General features: G+C 38.4%; 1 protein-coding gene and 1 pseudogene across 2 annotated transcripts in view; one reads left to right on the forward strand and one right to left on the reverse strand.

The window, feature by feature from the left end:
- Positions 1–159: 159 nt before the first annotated feature.
- The window catches only part of LOC114300176 (inactive poly [ADP-ribose] polymerase RCD1-like), a 60,409-nt pseudogene continuing 40,205 nt past the window's right edge, over positions 160–20,363 (reverse strand). The window contains exons 3-6 of the transcript XR_014347885.1: positions 3,793–5,459; positions 2,270–2,433; positions 2,041–2,137; positions 160–432 (exon numbers count right to left, since the gene is read on the reverse strand). The product of XR_014347885.1 is annotated as an inactive poly [ADP-ribose] polymerase RCD1-like (transcript). The remainder of the gene's footprint in view (positions 433–2,040; positions 2,138–2,269; positions 2,434–3,792; positions 5,460–20,363) is intronic.
- Positions 15,994–17,926, forward strand: LOC145806549 (uncharacterized). Its single transcript, XM_082903843.1, has 4 exons — positions 15,994–16,712; positions 16,770–16,826; positions 16,901–16,990; positions 17,083–17,926. The coding sequence occupies exons 1-4, from the start codon at positions 16,406–16,408 to the stop codon at positions 17,808–17,810; spliced, it is 1,182 nt and encodes a 393-aa protein (XP_082759969.1). The 5' UTR covers positions 15,994–16,405; the 3' UTR covers positions 17,811–17,926.

Below are 20,363 nucleotides of genomic sequence, written 5' to 3' on the forward strand. Positions count from 1 at the left end.
GAACTAATTACATAACTCGTGATTTTGGATTGGTTTAGGAGAGGTAGCGCAGCTGACGCTTTCATCAAACACTTGGAAATAAATCCCACTTAAGAATAAAGATTCTTACAATTACCTTGTTTGCTTTAGAAAAAAATAATTCACAATTGAGACCAACCATTAAACAGCATACCTTCATTGAAAAAAGTATTAGTTCAACAAGTTGAATAGTGACATAATAAGACCGACCAAAAAAAATGAAATTAAATGCAAATTTCATATACCTAAACTACATTGTTCACAACTCTATGACGACAAATTCCCACGAGCAGCAGCAAAAACAAATTTGATCATTTTTATGTTACCATATAAGAGAAACAGTGTACCACTGCTGCCTCAACATTCTTGTTCCTCCTTCGGCACTTTTGGCGGGCATATAAAATTGGATGGTAACTGCAAACATAACCAACTAGGAACAATCAATTTCAAATTCAAGATTTTGTCACAAATGCATGTTATCACCCAACAACAAGAGGAGAGTCCTTGTCCTGCTCCATAAAATATGCAAATGCAAACTTCACTCAACAGATCACAAATGATCTTAACAAACAGAAATGGACCATCAATTATAAAGCAAATCCAACAGTGACAAAAAGAACAAATAAAGTAACAGAAAAGACAAAAACTTCTTCGACTCTTGGGAGATCATTCCCAAAAAAATAAAAATAAAAAGCAGTGAGATTTTTTCTATCCTCAACTTGTATTTTGTCAACTACCTATGTCAAGCAATTCTTCCCACCCACCACTGACCTTACTGCATTCAATTGTACAATAAATTGTCCGCATTGCCCAGGCAATTAAGGCATGTTTTCCAGCGACACATAAAGCATATTAAAACTTGTTTAACAGCTTTTTGTAGACTCATTCTTGAGCCCAAAATATTGGGGTGATTGCATAGCAAAATTGCGCATCATACAAAACTGGAAAAAATGAACTTCTGAGGGTGCATTGATCAAAGCTGCCCATATTTGTTGACTTGAATCGCACCCAAATCAATTACCAGCGCATAATCCACATTATGTCTGCTGATGCATCCCACTATCTGCCATAGCAGGAGCTGTTGACTTGGACTATGTTACATGGACTCAGGTGCAAACATCAAATGCAGGTGTGTCCAAGTGTCATATTCCAAAAAGGGATAAATCCATTTGGGGGTTCTGGATTACATACTTCCAGGACAACGGATTGAAAGAAAAAGGGCAGATATTTCCAAACCTAAATATTAAGATAATGGGATGTGTCCAAAAGTTAAGTATTGCTATTGGGACGCATCTTAAATACTTATATACATCGTATAATATTGGTCTTGCTAACAAGTGCCTTTTAGGCACAAAAGAAAGACAAAAAATTAAATACATAAGACCCTTTTCACTGAATTCAATACACTTTTTAACTATTTCATCTATTTTCAAGACACTTCTTATATCAATTCCATTGTTAAACAATACGCACGGGGTACTTGTTAGCATTTCACTATTCTTGAATAAGATGTTATAAATTATTTTAAAATGTACTTCAAATTAAAAAAAAAAAATCTAAGAAAAATATGGAATTTATATTCCCCCATTCGTGTAAGAAGTTAGAAATGTTTCTTTACTAGCAAATGTGAGCATCTTCTTAAATAATGGCAACTCTCTCCTCACCAGAATCCCCAGCCTCTCAACACACACAGATATATACATGCAAACAAGTATACATGTGTGTATGTAAAAGCAATAGCATTACATACATAACAAAGTTCCAAATGTTGTACAACATCAATAATTCAGATTGTAAAGACTTAAATGGTACCCTTTATTTATTTTAAGCAAACTACAGTATTTAACCAGAAGGAATAAGCACCCAACAAAATCTTTTAACCTCCCATTATTATAATCTCCAATGCCAACTGTTAGATTGGCATGAAACCCATAATTAGCAACCTCAAAATTATAACTTAAATATAGCCCCCAGACAAGCAGCTATGGTCCCATGAGACAAACAAAACAGAATGAATCGTACCCTTGCAATGAAGACCAGTTATCATAGACCTCAACAATTGATCCCCAACTATCAATCTCAACTTTTTAATAAAATCATCCCGATTGATTTTCTTGCTCTAATAACATTTCCAACAAGTGGGGCAAAAAGAAAAGGGACAAAAAAACAAAAAAGATAAAAATATATTAAAAGAATATACATAAAAAATTATTTATAAAAAAAAAAGAAAATAAGAGATGGTATAACGTACCCTGAATAGGCCATAATGAATATTCAACAATTTCGTATCTTTAGGATCTATTTTATTGGAGATGGCATCAAACAAAATAGCAAAAGGCATCCAAGGGGATTTAGGAGTCTTGGAGGTGCTTGAACCGATGCTGGGGGTATTTCCCTGAGATTTGTCCACAAAATCTCAACACGGATGGCAATTTCTCTCCTAGAAAATAAGAAATGAAAACTATCAAAAATGGAAAAGCCATTAACTACAAACAAAGGTTACCATCATTTACAATACCAACTTGCAAATCATTTTTGAAAATAATGCCCAAATCATAATGAAGAGATTGAGATCAAAGACATTCACCAGCGACAACTATTTGTAAGTACAAATGAAAATTGGTCCCTTCGTCGTCAATAGAATATTTGCCATTCCCAATAATGTTGAAACAATAAATAAAAACAATTTAATATCAACAGGCATTTAAGTATCAGCCATTAATACAAAAGTGTAATAGGAAAGTCTTGTCATGTAACCTAATTAAATTTATTAGGTCAACTCACTGCATGGTCTGAAAAGTGAGATCCAATCCCCACCCAACATTTTGGGCTCTCATCAACCTTATGGTGAAGTGACTATTGAGCAACCTATGTTCAAATTCCTATATATCCACAAAACTGTCTCATAATAGTTATTCTGCCTTCTTGCAAGTAGACACAATTTCATCACAGTACAAGACAATTCACAGTTACGCCCGAATATAGACTCCAGTAAAGCCAACCAAACCTCATAAAGTAGTTTGCGGGACCAGACCTGCTTGCAAAATGATTAAAATCTCAAGCTTTAGCTCAACTCCTGGACAATTCCAGTCATAGAAGAAATTCTGGGTTACGGTGTCTTGGTGCTACCAGCTTGTGCCAACAACAACGCACTTCCAGTTGCTCCTTATATTAACATAACTAAGCAGAAGGGGCCCAGATTTGTACCGTCCCCATAAAAAATTTGCTGCTCGCTGGACAAAATTAGCAAAGAAAGACTCGCAATCAATGGAATTTTTATAGTATGTGAATGCTTACCGTTTCAACTGAAGATGAATCTAGCTGCAATTGACCATGATGGTCCTGACAAGTAGTAACACCGGATACATCAAATCAACTTCCTTTCCCGACCAGAGCTTCTGTAGGAACATTGAGAACGTCTCACACCCTAATACTTAAAGATGTCTCAAATATTAAAAAAAAAAAAAAAATTCTAAACTAAACAACAAGAAATTAATAGTATTCAGATTTCATATACCTTACCTGAATGTGAGTCCCACTCACTCACAAATATGGATAGTACATGAACTAAAGGTCAAACGTGTCAGGCTAGATCTTTCCATCCAAATGTAACAAAACCAATTAAATGGTATTGATCAAGCCAGCGGTCACACATACAAAGGTGGTGTATCATAATTTCTTTTAAGCTTGAATAATCAATTATGCATTAACCAATAAATATATAAAATTTAAAAAATAAAAATAAAAATTAAAAAATAAGGTATTAAGTAGCACCTTCAGCACTGTGGGACATCTTGAAACTGACAACATATTCTAGATAGATGTGTGTGATCATATTCATGTTCCAAACAATATAATGACTCGGATTTTGCAGATCATCAACTCCGCTATCAAAATTTTCACTACTGGGATGAAATTGTCTAGATCCAGGATGAACAAGTTCCATATTTCCCAGTATGACACGGCAAAACAACATGTGTTGTATTCCATTCTCATCAACATCACAATAACTTGCACTGTAAAAAAACAAAAACAGAAGAACAAAAAAAAGAGCTAAATCCTCCTCCCAAAGCACAATCAATAACAAAAGAGTGGGGGGAAAGGCATATTTCTTGATTTTGGTCCACAATGTGCAAAATATTGTGTTGTTGCTTATACTAATCCAAAGAACAATTAAAAAACAAGAAAATAAAGAGAATATGCAGACCTGGTGAGGGCACACTTCACAGCTGCAAGGTGAACTCCAAAACCCATATGTGGCCTTAGTTTTGAGTCCACAATGCGCAAGCCCATAGGTCATGATACTAGGCAGTGCATCTTTTGCAGAAGCGAGCAAAGCATACCGAACATTTGGATCCCCACGATACCTTTGAGTTATCTCAATCTGCTTCTGAAAAATTTCCCAGCGAGTTTGCATCACATTACCAGAGTAATTTCAAGTACGTTTGCATTCAAGGACAGGTTCATGCCCACAACGAACATGTTTTTCACAATATCTAAATCTACAGTTTCACAAACATATTCAAACTTAGAGGATAAATTTTTGTCACTCTGTTGAACTTCCTCAACAACCTTGTCCATTTTTGAAACAGATTTTTCATTATAATTGTCATCAATGCCTAGCTCATCATTATTTCTGTTAGATTTTTGTTCAATTTTAATTCGCTTAGCACAAATATTTGACTCTTCCACACATTCCTCCAAATTGTAGCCATTAACTCCGTTTACTTCTATTTGAAGATGCAACTTGATTTCAGGGGCCCAATTTCGTTCCGCATACCGAAATTCATCTTTTTCTAACTCAGATTGATTGCATTCATGTATTCCACCATCAGTAGAGTATAATTGAGGAAAAAAGCAGCTACCTGATTCATCAATCCAAGCTATAGGTTTCTGGGAACCTGTCTTCAAATCTACTTGAATCATGTACAAGATATCAAACATTAAATGGCAGCCCTTGAACTGCACTTCAATTGCTGCTTTTTTCAATTGAAAATCTTTGCTAACCAACTCAACAATATCACGAGGAAAATCATTCCAGTCACCATTCTGATAAAACAGTAACCGCTGTGGCAGTCCACTTTTCATGAAATTGGAATAGTTCTTATGTAACGATTTTCTCAAGTGCACCCCACATTTGGTTTTGCATCCAACCAGTCTTTTCCGCTTGCCAAGCTTCGTAAATAATGAATTATGGTTGGGCTGAACTGACAACACCTTGTGGCTTGCTTCAATTATGTTTGCTGCACATTGGGCTGCCCGTTTTCTCTTTGCGTCAACAATGATTCTATGGCCATTATCCAATACTTTAACCCACTTTGATTCCATTTATCTACAAGAACAATCCTTATTTACAAACTAAAACAGATAACTGGTATTCTCTCTAAGTCTTCTACCAAAAATCCCCCAACAAAATTGCCATAGAGGAGAAATTGCGAACCCTGGAACAAGATCAAATCAGTTAACATGTAAATTTCACTGTCTGTCATGCATATCTGACGAAAACTAACATTAAAAATATATATATATATATATATATATATATTTACAGTGAAGAAAATATTCAGACCAACATGCATCTAGGGTAGGTAACCAACAGTCGTAAATCATAGGAAGTAACAATTCCAACCCAACAAAAAATATATAAAAGGAAAAACAAAACAAATGCTGATGGAAACTGAATTTTACTTTCTTCTTTGGTCAGAGATAGTCAATGTAATTTATGTACACCATTGTAATTAATGTAATCTGTCTTAATTCTGTACAGTTTTGACCACCCAAATAAGGCTGTTAGTTAATGCTACTATCCAAAAATGAATTGAACTGTATCACTGATAACATTCCTGCTGAATTAGTGATTAATGATGGATCAATACCATGGGCACCATCCTTTCATTTCCATTGATAAATTGATTAAAATTGTCACATTTCAGCTTTAACTTAGGGGAAGTCATGGATGAGGAAGAGCATAAACCAAAACCAATCAAATAGAGAAAGAAAGAATAGAAATTATAGTGGAATAGTAATAGATAAAGTTGAATACAATGGACAGTTAAGGAAACTATATATATTATTGATTGATCTATTGATATTGTGTATTTATTACAAATGGTGAGTGGCTCATTATATAGGAGAGGGTGAGTGTAGTAGGTGAGGAGTAGGTGGTGGTAGGTGATGGTAAATTGGTGGTAGGTGATGGTAAATTTTAACAGCCCCCGCAAACTCAAGGAGGATAGAAACTAACCAACTTGAGTTTGGAGAGAGTAACAAAACAAGAAAATACATAAAAATAAAAGAGGATAGGAGACACTGTATGGTCGTGTCAGACCATTGGTGAAGACACTGGATGGTGGTGTCATAACGTTGTAGAGGACACTGTATGGGGGTGTCATAACGTTGTAGAGGACACTGTATGGTGGTGTCATAACGGTGTAGAGGACACTGGATGGCGGTGTCAGACCGATGTATAAGACAGTTTATGGGGTCATGTCGGACCGTTGTAGCAGACAATGTTGTGACAGTTGTTGTGACAGTTTACAGAGTCTTGCTGGACCCTTGTAGAAACTAACCGGAATCAATGTCGGGACAGTTTACAGAGTCTTGTCGGACCCATAAAGGAGCTAACCGGAATCAATGTCGGGACAGTTTACAGAGTCTTGTCGGACCCCTAAAAAGTCGCACCCTCAAAAGGTGTGCCCAATCTTTCAAAAGGCGTACCATCAAAAGGCGTGCCCAATCCATAAAAAGGCGTGCCAGATATGATGGCGAGGCACGTGAGGGCCTTGGCTGGCGCGCCCGTTTGTCGTCTGGCGTCAAGTGGCGCGTGATACGCGTGGCTGCCTCGGCTATTTAACCAAGACGGAGGCTGAGGCTGAGGCAGAAGCTGAGACAGAAAAAACTGAGAGAAACCTCTGAAAAATTCTTCCTTTGCTGAGAAAGAAACTCTGTAATACGCTGTAACACTCTGTTGCCTAGAAAATGGCTTTGTCTTCCCGTGGGCTGCTCACTCTCTTTCCCGACCTCAATGAGTCAACAAGAGAGAGAACTGGTGCGGTGGCCAGTGAACCTCAACCAAACACCTCTGTGTTTGCTCCGTTGAACTTTCCGATGCGGTCGGTGGAGCAAAAAATGGCGGTGCAAACTGATATTGAGGCCAATCAGTATACTCTGAAGTCATGTGTGGAAACCATGACTGCGGTCACAAACTTGTCGCACCGGCTGCAGAGCAGGACAAATGAGGTGCAACAGTTAAACTCCCAGCTGGCTCTGCTCCAACGCATGTATAAGGATGCGCGAGCAGAGATAAGTGTGCTAAAGGCGGAAAACAAGGAGCTGAAGCGGAAGGCCACCGTGATGTTCCGATTTGGAGGGCCGCCATATGCTGCAGTGGAGGAGCAAGGAGTAGTGATCATGCCCAGTGGAGTGGGAAACACGGAGGCAACACCGGCAAGGGCCGCCCAGGATGGAGGCAAGAAGAAAAGACCGGCGGCAGAGTAGAGAAGAAAAAATCCCGCCTGTGGATGAGGTTGTTTGTTTGTTTGTTTTTTTTTTGATGTAAAAGTGTGATCGGGGTGGATCCCCTGAGATGAATAAAAGGACGTTGAGTTTGGTGTGCAGTGCATCTGCGTCGTTGTTTTTTTTGGTGGAAAAGAAGAATAATAATAAGAAATAAAAGGAAGTGGGGGATAAAGGTGAAGAAAAATTTCGGAAGGTTAAAGTAATAAAAAATAAAATAAGGGAGAGAAGGTGATGGGTGTGCAAAACAGTGTGTGGTTCGTGTCCTTGTCAAAAGAGGGAATAAAATAAATATAAAAAACTATGAGTGGGGAACAAGAGTGGGTGGAAAGAAGGAAATAAAAGAAAAACATAAAGAAATGGAGTGGGTGTGGCGTATGATAATACTGTCAGATGTAAGAATGACATGGATCCAATAATTTAATTAATCGATAAAGCAGCAACTAAAGGTGGTGAAAAAAAAAATAATAATAATAATAAAAGAAAGGTGCACATGGGTTGGAAAAGTGAAGAAAGGAGAGAGAGAACAGCCTGATTCGGATCTGGGTCTTTGTTTGTTTTTGGTATTTTGTTTGCATTGTTCTGGGTCCAAGACCAGTGACTGTCTCGTACACAGCCGAGATAGACCGCCGCCGGAACCGGAGGCCTCTCTGCTCCCAACCTCACCGGAGTTGTTAAAATCGGAGGAGGCCGGCGAGACGAGGAAGCACCGAGTCAAGCGGATCTGGAATGAGGGCCTTTAGTTTGCAGGTATGGAGCAGAGAAGAATAGCTGTTGTTGCTGCACCATCTGTTTGAGCAACTGTTGTTGTATTTGAGACGTTGTTCCAAGGCTTGAAGAGGTAATATGGGGGTGGCCAAGTATTGATGGAACACTTCTGACATCAACCGGAGATGATTTCCGGCTTGGCACTGATGTGGAGTTCTTGGGCTGCTGAGAAGACAATGAAGAAGGTTGGGCGGTGGGTTTATTGCCAGGTTGTGAAGTGGAGGTCGATGTCCTCGCACTTCCACTGGCACCACCACCCTTGGAGATGGAAGTTGCTGGGTTCTAGCCTGCTGCTGCTGTTGGGTAAGGTTTTTTTTTTTTTTTGAAGATGATGTGGTTGATGAGGCTAACGAAGACGGAACTTGTGAGGTAGTAGTAGCTCTTGATGAATTCTTCCACTGATGAGACTGAGATGGGTATGTGTAGAAAAATTCCAGCGGGCAGCGAAGGCAAGGTTGTCGGCCGGCTGCCCGCCGGAAAGAAAGGAGTATAGGCCTAAATCTTAAGGCTCTGATACCATTTTAAAATGTATGTATTATTGATTGATCTATTGATATTGTGTATTTATTACAAATGGTGAGTGGCTCATTATATAGGAGAGGGTGAGTGTAGTAGGTGAGGAGTAGGTGAGGAGTAGGTGGTGGTAGGTGATGGTAAATTAGTGGTAGGTGATGGTAAATTTTAACATATATGACAGAGGAGTGGGACAATTATGTCATAGTTACTGATCAACCCTCTAGCGTATTTTAAAGCACAATCAAAAATTATGTCAATGAGGGGTAAGCAAACAGGAACATATCACATAAAAAATAATAAATACATAATGATGACTTGCTGACATTTAAGGGACCAAAGGTAATAAACGAAAAGAAAATTATCAAGTCGGATGGGCAGTTCAAGAACCACTGGAAGACTACTTTTCTGGGTTTACAACAAAAGATAGAATCTTTAAGACACGAAGGTCCTCTCCCAATTCATATTTTTGTGATGACTGATCTTCCACAAGGTAATTGGACTGGAAGTTACTTCGAGGACTTATCAAGAGATTCAGATGCCTTCAAGCTTCATGTTCTGAGAGAAAAAGATGAGCTAGTGACAAGAACTGCAAAGAATCTTGCAGCGTCTGCAAAAGAGATGAAGTTTGGGTTTCTTTCAGAGAGTCTTGATAGAATGAAGAAAAATTGTCGTCCTCCATATTTACCTGATATGCTTCTATACATTGAGGAAGCTGTTTGCAGCTGCGCTTCACTTGGTTTTGTTGGAACTGCGCAGTCAACAATTGCAGAGAGTATAGAGCTGATGAGGACACATGGGGTATGCTCGAGTCGAGGCCACACTGAATTGTAGCCATTTGCTTTTATTATAAAGGTTTGAGATTCATTGATGGTGGAGTTCATGTTCTCATTTCAGAGATTGCATTTCACCGATTGCAAGTACACCCGGAATCAGTCATTTTCGTTGGGCAATGCAAGAAAAAGGAAAGAAAGAATAATTTCTTTTGGGGGCTTAATTACCAAAAAAACAAAAAAAAACAAAAAAAGTGTAGAGGATCTTAATGTGTTGAGCCAACTCCTAGCAAAGTAGTATAAAAGCCACAAACGCCTCAAGCATTGAAAATCAAAGCTTGGTAGCCTCGTAACCATTCCATTCCCTTCTTTCTTATCTCAATACTCTATACATTCGATTTTGCCTATTTCTCACTGTGTTCTAACTCATTCTTATCCATCTTTTGCAGATCATAATCAACCCAACAGGGCCTTAAATCCAAGACATGAACAACAACAACAACATCAACGTCTTATTTGTGAACTCGAAGAGCATCTTCCTCTCCCACCCTCACCTTCGGCCGCCACCCACTTCCCACCACGCCATCCTCACCGTCTTCACTCAGATGCTCCTCGCCTTCATCCAACTGAAATTTCAAGGACAAAATGTTTCTTCATTCGAAACATACCAAAAGGCCATCTGGGTCACCACTGTTAGTCTGATCTTGTATTGCTTCGCCTACGAAGCTGAATTCCGATTACCGGCCTATTCCCGTGTAATTCGCCGTGGAATGATAGTGCTTAGTTCGGTTTCTTCGGTGTCTCTGACTTCCATCATTTTCCCAAGTAATGGGAGACGTGTGTGTAGACACAAATTTTAAAACATGAAGTGTTTAAACACATTTCAAAATTTATGTTACAAATATCCACTGTTTAGTTTTTGGACTAAACAGTGTTGATTATTTGAATAGCAGGTTCTTATTTCCGATCTGTATTTTAGATCGTTAATTACACATTTTATACAAATGAAACCTCCGATTAGTGAAGAACAAAATAAACAACAAAAGACAATTTAAAAAAAAAAGAAATTTTTATTGAGATTGTTATGGGTTTTGAACCCTCGAATACAAAATACAGTTTGGGTTTGGAACCCTTTACCTATTCATCGCCATTAGCGTAGGCTCTTGAGTTCTCTAGGCTTCTCTTCTTCTTTGTTGTAACAATTTGTTTAGCTCTCAATTTCTTTCTCTCTCTCTCTCTTCTTTTCCACTTCTGATTTTCTGATCCCCCGGTCTTGTGTGATGGTCCTCATATTTATGGAGGGCCATCAGGTGATAGGAACGCTTCATCTTCATTTTGAATTTCAAATTGAATGATAGCGCCTATTTGAATTTTGAATAATAGCACCATCTGATTAATCATATATCTGATTAACCGGATTGATCTTTGGGGTTTCATCCTGTGTGGTGTCCTTGCTGTAGGCTCTACAGGTGTCAACTTTCGTAGGCTCCACGTGTCATTTGAGCATCTTGAATAACGTCGTTAAGATACGACGTTGTTTTATTTATACACTTCAACGGAGCAAGTTAATCATTTTGGGAAGTGATTGCCTACAACAATCTTATCGTAGGCTCTATGTGTGTGATTGACTGTATTTAAAATTTAAACATAAATTTGGTTTAAAATTTATGTGCCGACAAATGCCCCTCGTGACTTGCACAAGTGAATTTTCTTAACTGTGCGAGTCACGACAATTTGGCACTTTTATGTGGATGATCTTTAGGTCTTGGATGGGATTATTTCTTTGCTTTCGTCCCTAGCCCTTTTTTTTTTTTTTTTCTAAAGGGTCATGAGTAAGGTCCAAGATTTAATTGGACATTTCCCTTTGTGGGCCTCCAATTTGCCATTTTTTTTTTTTTTTTTTTTTTGCAGTAGATTGTTTTCTAGGCCATCATGGATTTTTCTAGACCATCATGGACTTTTCATTTTCTAGGCCACCATTTTTTAATGGGCCCTTTTCTTTTGTGGGCCTCCAACTTGCCACTTATTATTTTTAGGATTTTTTTTTACAGCAGATATATATATAAATATATATTTTAGGAGTTTGTCTTTAAATCGGGCCTTTTCTTTTGTGGACCTCCAACTTGCCACCATTTTTTACAGCAGATTTTTTCTAGGTCATCATGGATTTTTCTAGACCATCATGGACTTTTCATTTTAATTGGGCCTTTTCTTTTCTAGGCCACTATTTTTTTAATTGGGCCTTCTCTTTTCTTTTTTTTTTTTTTCTCTTTTTTTTTTTTTTTGTGGGCCTTCAACTTGCCACTTGTTATTTTTAGGATTTTTTTTTTACAACATATATATATATATATATATATATATATATATATTTTAGGAGTTTGGGATTGGCATTGGTAAGATTTCTAATCCTATACAAACTCTTACTTAGTATTTCAAATCCTACATAAACTCTTGCTTCTTTGAAGTATTTTAGGAGACCACTACCTCTTTTCTTAAGCAAGACTTTTCCTTTATATTTCACCTTTTTAGATATTTTTTCCCTGCAGCCCTTTTTTTCCCTACAGATTTTTTTTCAGCAGATTTTTTTTTTTCTTCCAGAAAATTTCCAGCAACTTTTTTTTTTTTTTTTTTTTTTTTCAACAAAAGCTGTTCTTCTTGCACTTTAAAGAAGGCACCAAAAGAAATCCTTCAAATTCCTTTTAATCCGGTATAATTCCCTATTTGTTGCTTCTCTTTTTTAACAGCATATATTTGTTTATTAGCATTTTTTTTTTTTTTTGAAATTGAAAGTTTTATATTTTTTTATACAAAGACTGGCGAAGATTGAAACTGGGTACTGCTACCTAATTGGCATTACCATTTGTAGAGCAGACATAAATTGAGAGAGCAGATTCTGGTCAATGATGATAAGTTCAGAATATTTTTTTTTATCCCAAAAGTTTTGAACTTCCTTCACCATCTTTTCGTAGACTATTTGGATGACTTTTCTTTATCTAAATAGGACAAGCCTCATTGGAGTTACCAAACTTTTAATCAGCCGCTGGAGTCATGTTATGATCAAGATTGTGTCCTTGGATTTTTTTATTTTTTTTATTTTATTTTATTTTTTAGCCATGAGCCCAAAGACTTTTCCTGCTACCCTTTTTATAGCAGCAGATTTTGTTAAAATATATATATATATATTAACAGACCCTTTTTTTTTTTTTTTTAATCTAATCTAAATCTAATCTAATTAAAGCCAGAAAAATATAAATAGACTTTTTTTTTTATTTTAATCTAATCTAAATCTAATCTGGCACTTTGTTTTTTTTCTCTTTTTTTGTTTTCTTTTTGTTTTCTTTTTTTTTTTAAATCTAATCTAAATCTAATCAAAGCCATAAAAATATAAACAGACTTTTTTTTTTTTTCTTATAAATCTAATTTAAATCTAAATCTAATCTAATCAAAGCCACAGACTTCTTCTTTTTTTTTTTTAAAGGTAACGCCTGGCTTTTTTTAATCTAATCTAAATCTAATCTAAATCTAATCTGGCACTTTGTTTTTTTTCTCTTTTTTTGTTTTCTTTTTTTTCTTTTTTTTTAAATCTAATCTAAATCTAATCTAATCAAAGCCATAAAAATATAAATAGACTTTTTTTTTTTTTTAAATCTAATTTAAATCTAAATCTAATCTAATCAAAGCCACAGACTTTCTTTTTTTTTTTTTTTTAAATCTAATTTAAATCTAAATCTAATCTAATCAAAGCCTGCCCCCTCGTGATTCGTGCAAGTGAATTTTAATTGTACGAATTACGATTTTTTTTTTTTGGCAATTATTTTACACCTTTTCCCCTCTTTTGCAGGCAACACGCAAGGCGTCAGAGTTTGTTTGCAGGTATCATTGCCCCTTCTAGCCTAATGGCAATAAGTGGCTTGAATCCTTGGCAGTGATTGTGTCCTTTCACCCCAATGGCTTGAATCCTTGGCAGTGATTGTGTCCTTTCACCCCAATGGCTTGAATCCTTGGCAGTGATTGTGTCCTTTCATCCCAACGGCTTAAATCCTTGGCAGTGAATGTGCCCGTCACCCCAACGGCTTGAAACCTTGGCAGTGATTGTGTCCGTCACCCCAACGACTTGAGTTCTTGGCAGTGATTGTGTCCTTTCACCCCAACGGCTTGAATCATTGGCAGTGAATGTGTCCGTCACCCCAACGGCTTGAGTCCTTGGCAGTGAATGTGTCCGTCACCCCAACGGCTTGAAACCTTGGCAGTGAATGTGTCCGTCACCCCCAACGGCTTGAAACCTTGGCAGTGATTGTGTCCGTCACCCCAACTGCTTGAGTTCTTGGCAGTGATTGTGTCCGTCACCCCAACTGCTTGAGTTCTTGGCAGTGATTGTGTCCGTCACCCCAACTGCTTGAGTTCTTGGCAGTGATTGTGTCCGTCACCCCAACGGCTTGAGTTCTTGGCAGTGATTGTGTCCGTCACCCCAACAGCTTGAGTCCTTGGCAGTGATTGTGTCCATCACCCCAACGGCTTGGGTCTTTGGCAGTGAACGTGTCCATCACCCCAACGGCTTGGGTCCTTCGCAGTGAACGTGTCCATCACCCCAACGGATTGAGTCCTTGGCAGTGAACGTGTCCTTCACCCCAACGGATTGGGTCCTTGGCAGTGAACGTGTCCGTCACCCCAACGGATTGAGTCCTTGGCAGTGAACGTGTCTGTCACCCCAACGGATTGAGTCCTTGGCAGTGAACGTGTCCATCACCCCAATGAATTGAGTCCTTGGCCAAGGGGCTCTTTATATTATGAAATTTTGCCTTCACTAACCATTTTTTATTTTATTTTATTTTATATATATATATATATATATATTTTTATTTAGGAAGCATGGACAAGACCCTTGAATATCTTCGACGTGACGAGAGGGATGTACTGGATAAATCTGGTCCGAAAATAATTCGGCACAAACCTATCACTGCTTTATTGTCACCCATCGAGTTGGACCCCTACATCCCTTTACATACGGCTTCCGAAGACTTGGTTTATACAGGAATTCGAAACTGCTGTGAGATTCTCGAGAAAGGGCACTCAAAATCAATTGGTTCATTCCCTGTCTCAATCCTTCGTCCATTTTCTGAGGACCTTGACTGCTCTGAATTTAATACTCTTCTCAAGAGAATGAAGCATGAAAAACTGAAGTGGGATAATTCCTTTAATGTCCGTGGCATTTCTACCCATTTGCAATCCCCCATATGGATTTTTTGGTTGAATGATGTTCTTTCCACATTTGCCCCTATTTTGAAGAAATGTGGGATTTATGCTGCAATCTATGTATCCCAATTTGCATATGCTAGGAATGTCTCCTTGCTCAAAGGATTCTTAGAGCGGTGGTCACCCGATACTAACACTTTCCACACCATTTATGGCGAACTTGGGATCTCTTTATGGGACCTTCATCGCATTAGCGGGCTCCCCATTCGTGGTGAGTTTTATGAAGAGTTTACCCCATCCAATGACATTTTATATTCGTCCCAGACATCCAAGGCGTGCCGTGGGCTTTTCAACATTTATGCCAGCTCTGTTCAATCCAAGAAGTTTAACCACTGGACTTTTAAATTCATTGACGAATCCCCAATTTCGATCAGTGGGTTTCAACGAAAGGATAGAATTCCTGATGATGTGTATCTTTCCGGTTTTTTGGCGAGCTAGCTTAGCGGATTTGTTTTCCCTCACTCTTCTGGGGAAATTCGTCCGACGACCTTTCATGTAGCCACCAAAATGGCAGGTGGAACCTTATTTAGCCTGGTCATCCCCGTCCTTGCATACCTCTATCATTCTCTTGGTAAAATGGCATCATCATCTTCACCTGGGAAGGAAAATATTCAAGGTCCTTTACATTATTTTTTTGGATGGATTTCACTATATTTTGTCAAGACTTACTCTCATGGGGATCCTCAGTTGATTTGTCCATTCGTGATATTCATTTCATGCCATATCTTGGGTTTATTGGAAACCAATCGGCAGCCCAGTTTTTTAATGATAAATTTCCATTTGTGGACTCTCTCCTAACTTATCGTACGGAGTGTCAGTTTAGGGCTCTTACCCATGAAAGTGAACCTTCAGGCATTTTGGTCGACTCTGAAAGGATATCATCTTTCCATCTTGGCTATCTTATATCTTTGAGGCAAGGGGTTTTAACTTTTAAAATGGGATTTAATTTCATTTCTGAACCGTACTCCCCTAACCGATTCGGTCGTCAATTTGGGTTTGCTCAAGCGTGCCCTACACCGCTTAATGTATCTTGTCGGCAACCCTCTGAGTGGGCTAAATTTTATTACAACTGGCGCCATATGCTACGCTGCGGTACAAAAGTCTCATTGGAGTTACCAGGCTCCCGATCTACTTCTCACGTAACCATGCCTTATGCCAATTGGTGGTTGGGAACTTCCTTTACCATGCTTCAATATGTTACTCATTCCCAGTCGAAATCTTCACGCAAGAGAAAACTAGATATGTCAATTAAAGACCGAAAGACGAAAAATCCTCCTTACTCTAGAGCTAGGTCATCATCTTCTCCTATTGCTCTGGAAGCATCATCACTTCAGAGAATGGATAATAGTCGACCACTTATTGCTCCTTCTCGATCTAGTTACTCGGCTTCAGATCTCCTTCATCTTTTCGAGGATATGTGTAATTCTCAATTTAAAATGAGATTTAGCTTTGAGCAAGCAGATTCTGGTCCCCAATTTTCTAGTCTCGCAAAGCTTTTTCCAGAGACTATGTCTATCAGTGATTGTACATGAACTTCCCAACCCACAGTAGCGACCAAAACCCCAATGGATCAATTTCGCACATACTTGTACTCTTTTCTTGAAGATAAAGATGAGAATATGATTCAAGAACTCTTTGAGGGAGATGGGTATGAATTAACTGCCTTGGGTCGTATTCGCATTAAGAGTGTTGAAATCCCTTCTCCTACCAAATCTTTTGATTGTTCTCTCAATGGAAGTAATGAGAGTGAAGATGAGTTTTATGACTGCACCCCTCTTTTGGATGGCACACCGACTAAGATGAGTAAATTGCCCTCCGCGAGTGTAGCTTTTTCTTCTCCTTCGAACGAGCCATCCAAGCTATTGGAGAAAGGTATAGCTCTCTTTTCTCTTTTTTTTTTTTTTTTTTTAATACCTTTCATTTTCTTAGGCACTGCGCCTCGGACTTCCCCAGCTGCCTCGCATATGCCATTAGCTACCTTTAAGGGTATTCTTATTTATTCTTTGTACCTTATTTTATTTCATCATGCATAGATACTCAAGGAATTCTTTTCTCTGTAGATCATGCCACATTGCAAAATCCATGGTCCACTTGTGGGAATCACAACTTGTCTCCTCCTCCACCTAAGTCTCTTCCAGCTGTACACCAAGGTATACTTCATTCATTCATATATATATATATATATATATATATTGTTTTTACCTTCTATGTTTTCATTGAGTATCTCTTTCTATTTGCACAGAAAGTACTTCTGACACATTGGAAGAGACAGACGAAATTAATTCTGATACCTCGGAAGAAGCCCAAATTCTTGCAGACTTACTTGAAGCAAATGGGGTTAACAAATTATTTGACAAACTTGAAGCACCCTTTGCTTCATCTGGCCTTCTTTTGGGAACTTCCTCTAACGAAGCAGCCACCCATATTCAGAAAGGTCTTACTATTTCTCTCCAATCAATGACGGATGTTAATGGCATGATTGCTGTAGCAAACAACGTTTTCATGATTTTAAAGAGTTTGGGTGTAGACTTCATCTCCTTTTATGAGAAGGTGAAGATATTTCTTGGGTGCTTTGCTTTGAAAACCCAACTTCCTGACTCTTCAAACTTGTCTACTGCAGAATTTGAGGCCCAATATTGTGAGAAGAAGCTTCATTTTGACAAAGTTTCTGGCGAACATGAACAGTTGTCTGCTTCAATTATCAAGTCGGATGAGCAGATTGCGGGTCTTAATCAAAGGATTATTCAAACCAAAGAGTTACTCAAACAACTTGAAGAGGAATTGTCATCCACCCAAGCGGAACATGCATCCTTTATGTGTGATTTTGCACAAGCTTCCGAGAGTGTTTCTAAATCAGAAGAAGACGTGCAAACTGCTCTGAATGTTTTGAGCCAACACAAGAAGAAGAATGGACAACATAGTGTTGTGGAACGTGCTTTTGAAAGGGCTAAGGCTTCTCTTAATGAATGAATGCACTTTTATTATTTTTTATTCATCCGAACATAATGTATTTATGAAATTTCGCTCAGTGATGGATTTATTTGTTATTCGAAATTTCTCAATACAATACATTGATTTGTCTTATTTTAGCCGTACACAAAAGATTTACTTGTTATATGAAATTTCTCAATACAATACATTTATTTGTCTTATTTTGGCCGTACACAGTTTATACTCTTGCAGGCCAGGAGTATCCAATGTTTTATCACCTTAGATTTCGGTGAGGTATTTTAGCAGTTTAACCACATACAATACCGTTGGTGGTATTTGACTTTTGTTTGGCCGTGTACAGTTTATACTCTTGCGGGCCAGGAGTATCCAATGTTTTACCACCTTAGATTTCGGTGAGGTATTTTAGCAGTTTAACCACATACAATACCGTTGGTGGTTTTTTTTTTTTTTTTTTTGCCCTAACTTTTGCCTAGGCCGCCCTTTCAGATTTTCAACCTAGTAGGCTTTTTTTTTTTTTTTTTTTTTTTTTTACCCTAACTCTTGCCTAGGCCGCCCTTTCGGGTTTTCAACCTAGCAAGCTTTCTTAAGGGTAATATCTCTTCAAGAACCTTGCATTGGTTGGGGGAATGATTCTGTCACCATCCATCGTTATCAACAAATAGGCCCCATTAGAATAAACCTTCTCAATCACATAAGGTCCTTCCCATTTGGGTTCAAGCTTTCCTTTGGTTCTTCGTGAGACTACTATGGGTGTTCTAACCATTAGTACCAAGTCTCCCTTTTTAAAGGAGCGAAGCCTCACCCTTTTATTGAACACATTTGCCATCCTTTGTTGATAGATCTCCAAATTCTGTTGAGCATACAACCTTCTTTCATCTAGGGTCTCGAGCTCAGCCAACCTCACTCTTGCGCTTTCATCTTCAGTTAAGGACTCTTGTATTGCCACTCGCAATGATGGTATTTGAACCTCAAGTGGTAACACTGCTTCTCCTCCAAAGACCAACGAATAAGGGGTTGCTTGAGTAGGAGTTCTGTGCGAAGTCCGATAAGCCCACAAAGCTTCTTGTAACTTCTCATGCCAAGCTTTTTTGTTCTTATCCACCATCTTCTTGAGAATTTTGCACAATGTCTTGTTGAAAGCTTCTGCCAAACCATTGGCAGGTGCATGATATCTTGATGAATGGTTGTTTTTGATTTTGTACTTGGCAAATAACTTGTTCAAAGCATCACTCCTGAACGGCTGTCCATTATCCATGATGATACTTTCTGGAATCCCGAACCTGTAAATGATATGGGTTCGGATGAACTCGGAGACAACTGTGCTTTTTATATCCTTTAAAGCCACGGCCTCTGCCCATTTTGAGAAATAGTCAGTTGCAGCTAGAATGTATCGATATCCTGCTGAAGACGGAGGTACAAAAGGACCAATAATGTCCATGCCCCATGCTGCAAATGGCCAAGAACAAGTTGTTAAATGTAAAGGCTCTGGGGGTTGGTGGAGAAAGTTCCCATGGAATTGGCAGACTTGGCATCTTCGAGCATAATTTACGCAATCTGCAATCATAGTCGGCCAATAGTATCCCAACCGTTTTAGCTGCATGTGTAATTTAGGACCACTTTGGTGTGCCCCACATACACCTGCATGTATTTCTGCCATTACCTCTTGAATACGCTCCTTGGCTATACACCGCATGAACATTCCATCCAAAGACCTTTTGTATAACGTTCCATCTTTCCACAGGACGAATTTGGTAGCCCTGCGTCTCACTTCAATTCTTTTTACTTTATCTTCAGGTAGCCTACCATGTTGGAGGTAAGCTATGAATGGTTCCCGCCAATCCTCCTCGTTTTCTCCTTTTGTGGTGACAACCAAGATTGGAACCAAGTCGGAAACCTCTTTTAAAGGTTGTAACACCCTTCTTTCACCTACCGTGATAGTAATTGTTTTGCTATCTGGTAGGGTGAGTGATGCAGCCAAACTTGCAAGTGAATCAGCTCGAGCATTTGTTCTTCTCTTCACATGAAAAATATGTGTTTTTTTGAATTGCGAAAGCAATTGATCAGCCCTTTCATGATACGGGATGAGACTTGTTTTCTTAACAATGTATTCTCCACGGAGTTGTTTTACCACCAGTTCCGAATCTCCATAAATTGAGAGTTCTTCAATAGGAATTTGTAATGCCAATTCTAATCCAGCAATTACAGCTTCATATTCTGCCTCATTATTGGAGCATCCTTCACTTAAGGCGAAAGAATGGGTGATTATAGCATTGTCTGGAGTCACAAACACAATTCCAATTCCAACTTTATTGTTTTTAGGATTTTCTTGCTTTTTGCCATCTGCACTCCTTGAAGCTCCATCAAAATACATCTCCCATCCTTTCTGAATTTCTACTTGCATAACCTCTTCATCTGGTAAATCAGTTACTAGAGGTGAGTCATCAGGTATAGGATGTGCTGCCAAAAAATCTGCTAGAGCCTGCCCCTTTACAGCTCTTTGGGGAACATATTCAATTGCGAATTGTTGGAGAATTACAGCCCACTTTGCAATTTTCCCTGAAAGTATGGGCC

This window comes from Camellia sinensis, chromosome 13, assembly GCF_055761805.1.
Source record: "Camellia sinensis isolate YWXY chromosome 13, ASM5576180v1, whole genome shotgun sequence".
In the NCBI taxonomy this organism is placed as follows: domain Eukaryota; kingdom Viridiplantae; phylum Streptophyta; class Magnoliopsida; order Ericales; family Theaceae; genus Camellia; species Camellia sinensis.